Below are 14,120 nucleotides of genomic sequence, written 5' to 3'. Positions count from 1 at the left end.
AATCGGATCGCTGGTCCTTGTTTGAACGGGTGCATTGAGGGTCATGCGGCAAGTTCCAGAGTCGATTGAACAGTTGAGGCGGTTCCCTTGCTCCCTGATTTTTCCCCCTTGCCTTTTCTTCTGGATATGAGAATTGCACTGTGACTGTGAATTTGCTCTGGTGAATCTTGTTCGGTCGCATGCAGGTCGAGTCTGCTCTGGTCGTTAGCGTGATGCCGAAGAGTCGGGTCAATCGAGTCGAGACAGGATCATGCATCCGCGTGTCCCGTTGTTGGCGGTGTAATTTGTGTACCATACACTGCGGTTGTGCCCTGCAAGCGGGAAAGAAACAACCCAAGACCGCACGATGTGCAACTTGGCTGGACACGAGTCGGGTAAGAGGGGGAAAGGAAACACCGCCAGGTCTGTTCTTGGCACGGACATGCGGGTGCGGCGCTGCAATGGTCGCTGCGAGCTCCAAGTTTCATGGCCTTGCTTTGCTCGGGTCAAGGCGATCCGAAAGATGAGAATAAGTCCTGTTTGGTGTCGGGGAGTAGTAACGAATCCACCGTCATAGGCATCGAGCCTCAAGGTAGCATCTCCAGTCCATGATCAGACGGCACCGAATCAACTTGCCCCCGTCGTCTCACCCAAAGTAACCATGGAATCATCCCATGGGACAGAAAAGGAAAAGCGGTTCCGTCCAACGGCTCGCGTAAGACAAACCGATACCCGCGGCGCTTCCGGCAACCAGGCAGAGCTGACGGCTTGGTGTATTTCCGAGCTTCTGCACGATCTTTCTATGCCAGGTGGGTATCATTCATGGACTGTGAGATCCGTGTTCACTGGATAGTGTCTAGGGGACAGTACATGCTCGAGGCGAGGACGATAGCTTGCCTGGATGAACATTCCGCACCGGCGTCGACTCGAGCGAGTTTGACCGACAGTGCAGGAGAGCGGAACCTGAAACATCCATCCTTCACGGATGGACGCGTCCATGGTGGTGCCCCTTACTGAAACACGGCCATAGAAACTCACCGTCGAGCAAGATCGTACGCTTTCGCCGGCATCACTACGACGAGCATCCAAAGTCTCGTGATTTTGCTATAAACTGTAGAGCATAATGTATCATATGCTGTACATTGTACAGTACTACGGTGTACACCTCTACAAGTTGTTGGGGCAGCGCACACGAATGACAGAAACCATTTCACCGCAGATCCGGACGATCAGCCGTTTGGACCGATCACATCGTGCGCGCTAATACTTTTCTTTCTTTTTACTTCTACCTCCGGAGACTACTCCCGTTAGACATCGGACAATGTGTGGAACAGCTCGTGTGATTGCCGTGTCTTCACTCAACCGACTTTCCCTGCGCTTGTATACGAATACGCATCTATTGGTCTCGAGACTCTCTCGCTCTCCCCTGTGCTCCCCATTCGTCGCCCACGCTCCATAGGAGTCCCGAGTAGGTACCATCCTAGCGTTGAACAGGCGCCACCGTTGAGAATCTTCCACGGCCGAATCGCATTCTCTCGTACTAGGAGGTCCCTCTTCCCCCCTGCGTCTCGGCCAATCATGGATTGTCTTGTAGTCTCCAGTCTCCCGTGATCCACAGTTCCACGCCGGTCGGGACCATCACGTCCGCGGGTCAGGAACCGGCTGCATAACGACGCCCAAGCACTTTGCCAGCACACTGAGTCAGGTACCCGAGAGGGCCCGATCATGATTGGTGGTCCCCCTGGTGCTGGCCCATGTTGATTTTCATCTGTGCTATATCCCAGTCGGTAGTCGATACAACTAATGACCATATTCAGAAATGTACCTCAGGTTGAACCCGTGTGAAAGGCGCCCAATCTTCAGCTCCACCCCGCTCATTTCTACGACCGTTACTCTACTCCCCCCGTCCGCCGACGCTAAGTCCACAGGACAGGATCGAAGGATCCAAGCCAAGCCCTGGCCCTACTGAAAAAGCGACGATCAGACTCTATTCGAATCTTCAGACTATCGACCGCAAAAAATCTTTCAGGGACTCCAAACCTTGGCTTTTCATTTATTCCCAATTAGCCCTCCCTCCCCCTCATCATCCCGAAACCCATTCAAGAAAATAAAAACACTCTGATTGGTTTATCATCAGACAAACGTGGCCAAGAAGAAACGGACCCTCGGCCAAAGAGGTTGAAATTTGAACGGAGATTGGTCACTCGGCCAAAGTGCCTGCAGCGCACGTCGCACTGCTGACTCCGTGCACTACCGTGTCTTCCGTGACTTCCGCGAACGTGTATTCAATTACTTACCATGTCCATAGGTAGAGCAGAAAAAAAAAAAAAAAAAAAAACTCGGTCCGGTGATGGCTTGTGCCTGCACGAACGGTCCTGTTTGGATCTGATGGCCTTTCATCACTAGAATTCTAGAGGGGGGGTGGGTTTCATGAAATTGTATCATACACCTCGAGTGTATGGCATGTGAACGACTCTAGGCATGACCCCAAGTTCAACCCAATGCAAGAGGGAAGGCGATCTGCCCCAACCAGGAGGTCAAGCAGAAGTCTGAGAGGCGAGTATCTCAGCATTCGAGAGCACTTGGTGGGGGGGAGATGCTGTATTATGATTGCGGGTCATCTCGGTCTGGCATCCAATACCGGCGGTTGGTACTAAGGTAAGATTGATTGTCGACTGCCGTTCTGGTGTTAGTGTCTGGGTAATAGGTACAGTACATGTTGTACAATGAGGGGAAGAGGGGGGCAATGTTGTACGGATGCAGGTAGTAGTTCTATGTAATCTGACTGGTACTGGATAGACGATATGTGTAACAGCGTCTTGGTAACGGGAGGAATCAGGCGACGTTGTAGGAGGCGGTGGGGAATAATGCAAGAAAGATATCATAAGTTGATCTTGAAACGACACTGCCGTAGATATATCAGTCAGAGACACCAGTGCGTGCTCATGGAATACCTTACTGCCCATTTGATCAAAGCCCTACCAACCTTATGGCTTAGAATAGATGACGGTGTTATAATATCCTCATTTGTAAAGCAAGACGATGCTCCGGAGGATATGCTCGTCGCTTATATCTTAACCAAGTTCCTGGCGAGGTCAGATGGAATATTACTGTAACAAAGTGGAGGACTCGGACAGGTGCTGATACTCGAGTCAAAGCTCAATCACGGGACGATACAGATTACAGAATAATCTCAAAGGACGTATGCAAAGAACATGCGGGACCACTGAGATGTCTATCAATACTGTTGCACGACAGGCTATTCTATCTAACGGATTGATTTAGACCTTTTGGCTTGATAGTTAAATCATGTGCGCGATAGCAGGCATGAATGCCATATATGATCTCTTATAATTCCATAGGATTTATTATAAACCACTGTGTGATATACTACTCCCCGAGAACTTTCCGAACCGCCATAAACGCTCGGTGAACTATCATGTGTATCTCGTCCCTGGTACAATTATAAGGAGGCGCAAAGCAAATATGGTCGCCGTTGACACCGTCAATACCTCCACTTCCGGGCAGCACCGAAACTGAATACTCCGGTTACAGAGCGGTTTTGTGTATCGTCCAGGCAACCGCTTGCGAAGGCGGATAAGCCTGTTTGGTCTCTTTATCCAGGACAAACTCAATCTGAAAATCCGGTCAGCCTTCTTCACGATTGAGATGAACCTTGAAAGCTTGTAAATACCACTTACAGCCCAGAAGAGCCCTCGTCCTCGAATATCACCCACGTGAGCGTACTTATCGAAAGTCTCATGAAGCAGCTGTCCCAGATACTCACCCATCTCGCGGACATTGGCGAGTAAGTGATCATCTCGAATAATCTTCTGTACCTTACAGGCTGCAGCACACGACACAGGGTGTCCCTGATATGTCTGGCTGTGGGAAAAGGCGCCTGAGCCCTGGCTCAAGGTATCCACAACGCGACGGTTTACGAGAAGAGCGGCAATTGGGGCATAACCCCCTCCGAGGCCTTTGGCTACCGTTTGCAGGTCTGGAGTAACATCTTCCTGCTCCCAAGCGTGCAGCGTGCCTGTGCGCCCCATGCCACACATGACTTCATCCAGGATCAGCAAAGCTCCGTGTTTCTGGCAAACCTCCTTCATGGCCTTCAAGTATCCTGGCAGAGCCGGAACGCAGCCCAGTGTCTGATCATCACTGATAAGTACAGGCCAGCTTGATCAACTTGGAAAAAGAGGATATACTGACCGCACCGGTCACGGTCTCCGCGACAAAAGCGCATACAGTGTCCGGACCGAGCTCTTGGAATTTATCTTCCAATTCTTGGGCGAGCCGAGCCACATATGTGTCCATGGACTCTTCATCCCTCATCTCTCGATAGGGATAGCACTGCGAGACATGATGCACATTTTTGGCCAAGATCTTTTCGTACAATGCTCGACGGCCCAGGTGATGACCCACGGATAGAGAGCCGAGTGTATTACCGTGGTATGACTGTTTCCGAGCAATGAAATTGACCCGCTGTGGTTGTTTTGGAGACATCTCCATGAAATATTGAACGGCCATTTTCAGCGATGCTTCCACTGCTTCGGTACCTAATCACAGGAGTACGAGGATCAGTCAACGGATGGTCGGCTTCGGGCAGTCTCGTTGAACAGAGAGGTCTCGCTTGAAGAATACCCACCCGAGCTCACAACATATGCACGAGACATCACCCCTTCCGTGGAATCTACCAGGATTTTGGAAAGCTCCTCGGCAGCATTATTGGTAAAGAACATCGAGTAGCAATACGGAAACTTTTGCAACTGTTCCATGATGGCGTCGTGGACTCTTTTGTCACTGTGTCCAAGGCATGCCACAGCAGCTCCACAGGTAGCATCGAGAATCTCTTGACCCGAGTCGGTGATCAGCCAGCTCCCTCGACCGCCGACTATATTGAGCGGTGGCTGACGAAGATGGTGATAGAGCACGGAGCTTTGTCTCGACGACGAACCCAGTTCGTTCCCCGTGGTCCCTATGGGCACATGAGCTCCAAGAGCCTCCGATCCATCTGGTCTGTAGTCACCCATGGTAATTAATGAAGCCAGTGGAAGAGTTTCACAAAAGGTCAAGTCAGATCAGATTGTCGAGTGTTAAATAGTGAAAGCATCTGAGGGGTGAGACATCCATGGCGGGGTTTTCTGTCTCACGAGACTGGATTATCCCCGCACGAAGTGGTACTTGGATTGTCTCGGTTCTGGCATGTACTTTAAGAAGACTTACAAATTCAAACGAAGTAGGCTTTTGATTGAGTCATTTGAGTGTAGAGACTACACCATCGATCAAGGTGCTTATCAGACATGGTAGAGATTATGCCCAAAGAGGGAATCTTTGTCGGATCCTCATTTACAAAGCGATAAGGCTCTTCGTCTTGCCAAATCGGGTGTTCCGGCTCCAAAATACAATGCTGAGAAACCCCCCATCTTTAGGTGACATTGCCCAAGCTAAGCCTGTCAAATGCAAATGAAGACGATATTCAAGTCGCTTGTGGCCCTCTACTTTAAGCGAAAATATCGGCAATCATTGTTCGACGTTTTCGTGAGCCTGTAGTAACCTGATGGGATAATCATAGTAGACGGCAAAGCTGAAAGCTGTACATGCAGGGTGTCTCCTATGCAGATTTTACTGCAGTCACGTCTGAGGGCCAACCTACATCTCTAGAGTTCAAGTACTTTTATACCCAGCGAACGCATTTGTTTAGAGGCTTGGCCAGCAGACCACACCTTGCACCTAGACCATCAAGCACAACGAGGCGCACGTAAAGATTTGGTGGAAAAAAAGATCCAATTTACAGACTACCCAATGCTAGGTATGACCGCGAAAGATAGAATTGAAACCTAAGTTTTTCGGCGTCCCCCCTCCCCCCCTTCAATAAAATCATCTCACAAAAACTTCTAGCGTGGGAACCGCAATCCTCATTACTGCACGATGGGGAATTTTCACTCATTGGCCTCTAGATCACCACCACCGTTCGATTCATCGTCTCAAGATAGGGACTGAGTGAAACCTAGAAATCGACCAGAAATGTCAACACTCAACGGTACAAAAAGATATTCCGGGACTTTGTTCACTAATCCCAATTAGCGTAGCATGTGCGATGTTGATGTGGGCTCTACCCGCGCCCAGATCAGATGGCAACTTGACGGTAAAGTTTTGATAAGGCGGAAGATTGAATTCGTGGTATTTGGGGTCGAACGAGCCAACGTAAAGGATAGTCCCCATAGTTTCATCCGGGGTGAAGCACTCGGAGGTGGGACAGGAATAGATTCCAATGGCGACAGCCATCTCTTTTGAGCCACTCTGATTGTTTGGGCGTTGAATCTGAACCGTCACGTTGGCTCCCTTGGACAATCGTTGATTAGGAGCGGGCAACCCAATCTCGATGCTCTGCGACAGGGCCATGCCGATGAAGAAGGGAATGGTGCCGAAGAATCTCATTTTGGAGGATTTGAAAGGTAGCTTTTCGAGAACGGAAAATATCTCGGGGGACCTTCAGTCGCAGTTCTCAGATGTCGAGTCCTACATCGCCCAGAAAGGGGGGCAACCTCAACGCTATTTATCCTCGCCGCTGTCCGCACCGCACGGATAAGTGACCTCCATCATGGATCCTGCAATACTTACCCATCGGCACTTACTAGTATAGATCTCTCTCGAGTCTCACGTAAGTTACAGCTCTCATTGGCCAAGTCTCAATCGACATGAAAAGTTCGCCGAGGTGGTCGATTGACACAGGCCAACAAACTGCTGCAGAGTGGGGTGGTGCATCGACATATCTCAGTCCTTTGACAGGCAACTTTCAACGGGTTTATCTTCCATAGTGCCAAAGCTCCTGACTCGAGTCTAGCGTTGGTGTGGTGGTCGAATACTCTGATCGCTTAGGTTCCGTGAATGAAGCTGATTGGTGTAAGTCGTCTAGAGTCGCTGGGTTTTTCCTCATCAGTCGAATCTTGAAGTGACATGGCCCCACCCAGGGGTGCATGAGTATCTGCAGCCACCACGTTGTATTTCAGTTGACCTGCAGAAATCTCGTATTTCAAACCAGACCTGGATGAAGCTGACATTTGAATCAAACGGCGACAAACGGGAAATTCGACTTGTTGTTGGTTTGTCCTTCAGGTGGTTTCCTCCTCGGCCAAGTCACTGCCTGAAGGCTTTGCCTATGCTGTAGAGAATATTCGCTTAACTGAGCGCCTGGACCAAAATCAAGACCATAAAAGGTGACATTGGCGTGCTTGATTCAATTAGTGCAATCTTGAATTAAAACGAAGACGCGGTGCCAACGTCAGCTCATGGCAGTGCACTAATCATTTTGATTCACACACAAAGCGACATTCCATCAGGTCTTGGAAATCAAGTCGATTGGTAAATAAATTCCTCACGTAACGCTGTTGTTGAAGCAACTGTTTGGGTCCTTTAGCCCCTTGTGATACCCAAGGGGAGAAGAAAATTGATCTTTCGACCGAAGCTTGTCCCTTGATGCTTGGTGCATATGCACATCTTAAGTCGGTCAATTTACAAACATCAAGAGAAAAAAGTTATTTTGTTCGGCTGGGACAGCTATCCCTGCTCCTTGTTTCTCCCAAGCCGTTCTTTTCGTCTCGTTCGCACAGTCAAGACTCTTTTGACATGCGCTCTGACAATTTGACGCACTGGCCCAAGTTTACGATTATTATACAACGGCCTCTCTAAATGTGTTCCTGGTCGTGTCGTTACTAATGTGATATTAAAGATGATTCTGTAGACAAATGCGGTTGAGGTAGGTATTGTTCACCTCGCCACGAGACAGAGCCCCATTAAGTGAGGCAATGTGAGGCTTGGAAAGTTGAACAGACAGATAATCATACTCGAGGTGTGTTGAGACTCCTTCGCCCCTACCTATACGGTGTTCAATCTTCGCTTCCTATGAATGGACTCATTTTGTAAGATATCTATTCGGATCATTGTAAAAAAAAAAAAAGTATACACGAAGAGCAGTATCACGAGGTCAGCCGGAGGACGTCTCCACAAAGTTGTCTGGTGCCTGAGGCTGAAAGGTTAAGAAAGACTAGATGTTCTTTCGGCCTCAGGCTGAAAGGCGGTACCGCCATCCCACCGGGGGGCGGTTCTCCACGAAATCACCGCAGTGGTCGAATCTCCGAGAGGCAAATCATCAGCTCGAACTCACACACATTATGGTTGCCCAGTCGCTGAGCTCGCTTCTCCAGCGCGCTACGATTGACGACCATGAGGAGGTTCTCAAGTCCTGTAATGAGGCTCTCAAAAAATCCAAGAACGACCAGACAGCTCAACACATCAAAGCGATTGCTCTGCTCAAGCTCGACCGATTTGACGATGCTCTGCGAGTTTTCGAGGGTGCAGGCGATGCGCTGAAGAAAGCGGCCGCTGTCGAGTATGCATATGCGCTGTACAAGTGTGGGAAGCTCGACGAGGCTTTGGATGTCATCACCACCTGCAGAGCGGGGAGGGGCGCTCAACATCTGGAGGCCCAAGTGGTACGGATGGATAATCCAACCTTTCTCAAACGGCTGATTGCGCTAATACTTGAACTCAACTTTATCAGACTTACCGAGCTGAGAAATTCCGCCGCGCCGCAGATTTATACGAACAATTGTACAAAGACGAAGCTGCACAGCACGAGGCAAACGACCTCGGTATCAATTCGTGGGCCACGGACGCGCAACTCCAGTGGAAAGGGGAGCCAGAATATGTTCGTCACCAGCGCCCTTCGAGGGAGGATCTCGAGTCTTTCGAGACGGCGTACAATGCAGCTTGCTTGAGCATTGCCAAGGGCGAATTCGCGCAAGGCGAGGTTCTTCTTAACCGCGCGAAAAGTGAGCCTCCCAGATCGCCTCGACTTTTTTTTCAAACATACGCTTTGCTTTCCGTGGTTAACAATAGTCTCTAGATATCTGCGAAACATCTGAGGATTTGACACCAGAGGACCGTGCGGCTGAGTTGCTACCCATTGCTGTTCAATACCTATATGTCCTTCTTCGGCTAGGCAAGACAGAGCAAGCAGAGGCTTTGCTTCAGGAAATCGCAGTAGATGAGTGAGTAATATTTAATTCGTGGGAGCTGAACGGAGTGTGGATGGAAGTGCTAATTACTGCCTTCGCACGGATAGTATTCCCGAGCTGTCTACGAAGAAGATTGCCCGAAACAACATTGTTCTCGCTCGTCAGACCAACGTCAACCCCTTTATCCTCTATAAAGCTCTTCATGAGACCCCTGGATCTATCAACAATGACCGTCTTTTCGGCTTCCAAGACAATATTCTGATGGGCAACTCTCATGCCACCGACCTTCTCGTTCAGAAATACGACGGCATCATTCGATCTACGAATAAGGTTCTTTCCAAGAGCCCTTGTCCATCCACAGCTGCCAATATCAATCTCCTATCCGTGTACAATGCCGCTGCGCAAGCAGAGGGTCAAACTGGCCAGAAGGCCTTGAAGAAGATCCTCCCCTTGCTTGAGCGCCGACCAAAGGACCTCGGGCTGCTCCTCACAGTCGTCCAGCTCTACGTCAACGAGGGCAACACCACCTCTGCCATTACAACCATGGAGCAGTCATTGCGAGCTCTTGAGGAATCCATCTCCGAAGCAGACCAGGAGGCCCGTTACAACCCTGGTCTGTTGAGTGCTCTTGTTTCCTTGTACCAGCTCGAGGGTCGGAAGCTTCAGATCCGAGGTGCTCTCGCACAAGCTGCTACTTACTGGCGCACCAAGGCCAATGCACCTGCCTCTCTTCTCCGCGCCGCAGCCACCTCTCTCCTCCATTCGGACGAGCAAGCCGATCTTGTCACCGCAAGTGAGCTGTTCAAGGGCTTGTACCAGCAAGACTCCCACGATGAGGTCGCTATCGCCGGCTTCGTCGCATCCCAAGCCACTCTGAATTACTCACAGGTGGAATCGCAGCTCGAGCAGCTTCCCGAAGTCAATGAGCTGACAGCAGACATTGACGTGTCTGCGTTAGAATCTGCAGGCATCATGCCTTCAGCATCCGCGGCCGCCGCGGCTGCCGCTGCGATTGCCGGCGCCCGCAAGCGAACTGCCGCCGATAAGGAAGGCCGTGGGGTCGCCAAGCGGGTGCGCAAGTCCCGTCTTCCCAAGGATTATGACCCTGAGAAGAAGGCTGATCCGGAACGCTGGCTGCCTCTGCGAGACCGATCATCTTACCGCCCCAAGGGTAAGAAGAATAAGCAGCGTGCTGCTGATCGGACACAGGGTGGACCAGTGAGTGAGAAGACCGAGGAGGTATCTGCCAGTGTGCCTCAAAAGACCAGTGGAGGTGGAGGTGCAAGCTCGAAGAAGAACAAGAAGAAGGGGAAGCGGTAAAGATGACAAGTTCAGGGAATGTGGACTAGTGTGTTTCTCCGACTTGGTGATGTCTAATAAACAAGTCTGGGTAGTACTGCAGTGGAGCCAAGGGCGAAACGTACCATTTCTTCCGAAAAGAAATTTGGGCCTCTTTTTTTTTCTCTCAAATCACATAAATGTAAATGCTCTAGAAGGGCCTAGGTCAAGTTCCAGCCCGAGAATCTGCTCTTCTTCTTTGCCCGGGTAAGTGAGGGTCATGCTCAATACATGCAGCTCAGTGATGGAATGTCTAGGGCAAGTACGTGTATCAACGTGGCAGTACTTAGTCCGCCACTCTACGTCAAGGGTGATTCCACCGGGTAATCACTAGAATAGATTGTAATGTCTGTTCAATGACGGATATAGTTACTGAGCCCAAAAAGGAAAGCACAAAGAACAAATGTACTGGGCATATTCATCATTCTGTCCACAACAAGAATTCCAGATCGATATTTGATTCAAGTACAAAGGGCATTGGAGGCGATGATGTATGATAAGAAGAGAGAAGGGCATGGAGAAAGAGAGCAAAGAAATAGACTATAACGTAATATGAAATAATAATTGAAAATAGTCAAAAGACAAAGAGGATATAAAAGGGTTATAGAAAGTTGAAAAGTAAAAAAAAGATGGAAAAAAGACATCCAAGTATAGATAGAAACCAATCACCGTTCATCGGAGCTCACCGATGTTCTCATCAACCCAACGGCGTCCGAATAGTACCGCACTGGCGATCGTAATGGTCAAAGATCATATGCATCATTTTCAAATCATCCAAGGCATCATCCACGCTGGTCTTGGCCCGGACCTTGGTATTGTCACTTCCATTCTGGGCACGAGCATTGGCATTGGCCTGGGTATCCACCCGGATATGGGCAGTGAGTTGCGCATGCACGGCCAGAAACTCTTGTTCGTAGACTTCTCGGGCGGTGTTGACGTACTCGGTACGTTTGAGGCGGGAGTCACCATCGCCGTGAGCGCGGCCGTTCATCATTTGAGCCTCATTCAGCAAATGTTGCTTCTTCCTATCTCCAGCTTCAGCTTCAACTTCAAATTCCTCCACAATCACCCTCGCCACCGCCGAATCACCCATCTTCCCTGGTGTCAGCGAGTCCAATTCATAGCTAAACGTGATTGTCTTGTTTGGCCCGTAAACTGTCAAGTGCGCATCCGACCTCGGCACACCATCCACACCGGCCTCGTAGAACAAGGTGTACGGTGCATTTGCCCCACCAGGCGCGGAACCGCCCTTGTAGTGAAACATGGCGTTGTAAAAGGGCTTGATGATCGAGACGTGGGACACTGCGTCGGGGAACCCGAGACATTCTTGGATCAGGGAGAAATCATGACTGCCGGATGTGCCGATGAAATGACAGAGAGCCTCACGGTCTGCAGTTGATTCGACGTTGGGTCCGAAGATATCGGCGAGGAGAGCGTGCATTCGCGGGGGCAGTGGACGATGAACCAAGGATGATTCGCGATGAGAAGAGTTGTTGGGTGGACCGTCAGTATTGATATCGGTGGTCGAAACGGTGTTGCCGGACTGGTGTAGGGAGTTACTCATCGTCGGATGCGATCCGGTAATGTTTCTGCACCGGACATAATGGATCTTCTCGAGACGGGCGAGTTCCTTTTGAAAAATGTCGGTGAAACAAGGTGCATAGCGACGGGCGCAACTGATGAAGAACTGAGGGCGTGGACCCTTTGATTCACTCGCTGTGCTGTGCTGCTCTTTGCAGGCATGTCGGATCTGATCAAGGCTGTGTGTGCTCAGACTGAGGGGAGTTCGGACCATGACATGTTTGCCGGCTCGCAGGGCGGCAATGGTGTAGATCTCATTTTGACGAAAGGGCAACAGATTAATGATGAGATTGACGTTGGAATCCTTGATCACGTCGTCGGGAACCGTGGTGATGCGTAGAGGGGTAGAAGGCTCTTTCCATGAGCTCGTGTATACAAGGTCTTTGTTGTCGGTGTGGACGATGGCGAGTGTGTAGCATGTGGTGAGCGAGGATAGAACGCCCACATAAATTGGCTCCGTGGCCGGAGTAAGACCCAGGATTCCCACGCTTAGCACCGTGGTCGCCATGGGGGAATTGAGAATTGCTGTATCGAGAATTTGGAGATGCACTCGGTGATTCTCGTTACCTTTCTCTGAAATAAATTAAAGAAATGTTCGGCGTCGGAATGAGGATGAGAATACAAATAGGTATGAGAGTATCATGTAGCGGTCAAGGGAGGAACAGCGAATGGTTCAAGGTTGAGCAACCAGCTTGTACAGCAAAAAAAAAAGGACAAAAATAACCTTAGTCATTGAAAGAGTCCCGGGAAACAACCTTCACCAGGCAAAAACCGAGTCTAAATAAAAGAAAAAAAAGTGTCACTTTGCCACAAGTCTTCCCTCAATTGGATGTGGCTTGCTATCCCAAAAGACTGTCGAGCCACTCGTCTCTCTCTCATCTCCTGACATTGCGATTGTCGCTTATCGCGGGTAGCTTTCATCGTTCAAGCTCTCCAATGGGTGACATCACCAAGCTTCCATGGCCTTGCTTTGACTCGTTCTGCCCCCAATGGAAGAGATGGGGGCCGCATCTTCTTTTACTCACCGGCCACGATAGAGAGAATCATTTGGCGTATCCGGACGGGTGTGGCGGGACGCCTCGATCCCAGAGGGCCAAGATCCCAAAGCAACGGCGTGCATTCTTAGTCAGGGTAGTTGGGAGGTCTGACCGAGACGAGAGACGTGGGGAAAGATCCAGCAAACTCGACAAGTATTGGAGGTACTATACTGAGGATCTCGGATCTCGGGCCAGTCGCCAGCTCGTCTTCAGTAGCCCGTAGACAGTAGACGTGGAAAGGTTGCCGATGGTCTGCCTGAGCGACAGAACTGGCTCCAGCTCAGAACAAACAAGGACATCACCGAGACGGGGGAGTTATCGGTGATGATCCACTGCTTGCTGGACTCTTTTTCCTGTCTATGAACATCTGTCTGCCTCACCAGAGCTCTTGGCGCGGTACTTGGCCCCGTCCCATCGGCTTCTGGAAAAGTTCGTGTGAACTGTGGAGCCTCTGTGGGCCTGAGGATCTTCCTGCGTCAAAGAGGTTCCGAGCTCCGAATGCGAGTCATGAACTGACCAGGAGTCCACCGTCTGGGGTGAGATATGCACCTCGGCGTAGCAAGGCCCACCTCCTTTGAGCAGTCAGCTGCTGAAAGGGCCGTGCTTGTGACCACAGAGGTCTGGATGGGTATCCTATATGATAGCATTGATACAGACTAGGCCAGCATCTGGCTCCAGTCATGTTGTGTCTCTTCTCCAACGGCCGGACATGTGATTCTTTTTTTTGGCTGTGAGGGTGTGATCCTCGAGCAGGACGGTCTCTATCTTCCACTCATTTGGAGATTACTCATGCCGACAAGTCTCTCGAACACCTCAGACGAGCGACACTGCCCTCCAACCTACTTACTACTTGATACAGTCTTTCTTCGACTACCCAGACAGTCACATACAGTTGATCCATTTGGACCCCCCATGAGGAGGTATCTAGATAACACGATCATCACGTCTCTTCATCCGACCTACCCACTCCGACAAACTTGTCCAGAGAAGCGTGTCTGTCATCTTCTATATGTTTTTTTTAACTTCATTCTCGGTGGATCCACTGCCAACCGCCCCACCCTCGAGAAGCTGCACGAAAGTGTACACCAACGTGGGTACGCCCTCTCAGCCTCCGCTCAGCCCCTCCAGGTCCACGTCCGGTGATGCTGTCCCCATCAGCTGG

General features: G+C 50.2%; 5 protein-coding genes across 5 annotated transcripts; 2 read left to right on the top strand and 3 right to left on the bottom strand.

Annotated features, from left to right (window-relative positions):
- Positions 1-640: 640 nt before the first annotated feature.
- On the top strand, positions 641-996 carry POX_f08076 (uncharacterized protein; the record flags this gene model as incomplete). The annotated part of the gene is made up of 2 exons (XM_050116859.1): positions 641-788; positions 833-996. 2 exons carry the CDS (start codon positions 641-643, stop codon positions 994-996), a joined length of 312 nt encoding a protein of 103 aa, XP_049966998.1.
- Positions 997-3,528: 2,532 nt separating this feature from the next.
- Positions 3,529-5,015, bottom strand: POX_f08075 (Aminotransferase; the record flags this gene model as incomplete). The annotated part of the gene is made up of 4 exons (XM_050116858.1): positions 3,529-3,615; positions 3,681-4,133; positions 4,195-4,541; positions 4,631-5,015. 4 exons carry the CDS (start codon positions 5,013-5,015, stop codon positions 3,529-3,531), a joined length of 1,272 nt encoding a protein of 423 aa, XP_049966997.1.
- A 954-nt stretch (positions 5,016-5,969) lies between these two features.
- On the bottom strand, positions 5,970-6,423 carry POX_f08074 (uncharacterized protein; the record flags this gene model as incomplete). Its single annotated transcript, XM_050116857.1, has 2 exons — positions 5,970-6,055; positions 6,102-6,423. The coding sequence occupies 2 exons, from the start codon at positions 6,421-6,423 to the stop codon at positions 5,970-5,972; spliced, it is 408 nt and encodes a 135-aa protein (XP_049966996.1).
- Positions 6,424-8,156: 1,733 nt separating this feature from the next.
- On the top strand, positions 8,157-10,322 carry POX_f08073 (uncharacterized protein; the record flags this gene model as incomplete). The annotated part of the gene is made up of 4 exons (XM_050116856.1): positions 8,157-8,477; positions 8,546-8,816; positions 8,891-9,035; positions 9,110-10,322. The coding sequence occupies 4 exons, from the start codon at positions 8,157-8,159 to the stop codon at positions 10,320-10,322; spliced, it is 1,950 nt and encodes a 649-aa protein (XP_049966995.1).
- A 715-nt stretch (positions 10,323-11,037) lies between these two features.
- POX_f08072 (uncharacterized protein) lies at positions 11,038-12,429 on the bottom strand (the record flags this gene model as incomplete). Its single annotated transcript, XM_050116855.1, has 1 exon — positions 11,038-12,429. One exon carries the CDS (start codon positions 12,427-12,429, stop codon positions 11,038-11,040), a length of 1,392 nt encoding a protein of 463 aa, XP_049966994.1.
- Positions 12,430-14,120: the final 1,691 nt, after the last annotated feature.

Source organism: Penicillium oxalicum, chromosome VI (assembly GCF_001723175.1).
Source record: "Penicillium oxalicum strain HP7-1 chromosome VI, whole genome shotgun sequence".
NCBI classification, from domain to species: domain Eukaryota; kingdom Fungi; phylum Ascomycota; class Eurotiomycetes; order Eurotiales; family Aspergillaceae; genus Penicillium; species Penicillium oxalicum.
This window is presented reverse-complemented; position numbering and strand designations above follow the sequence as displayed.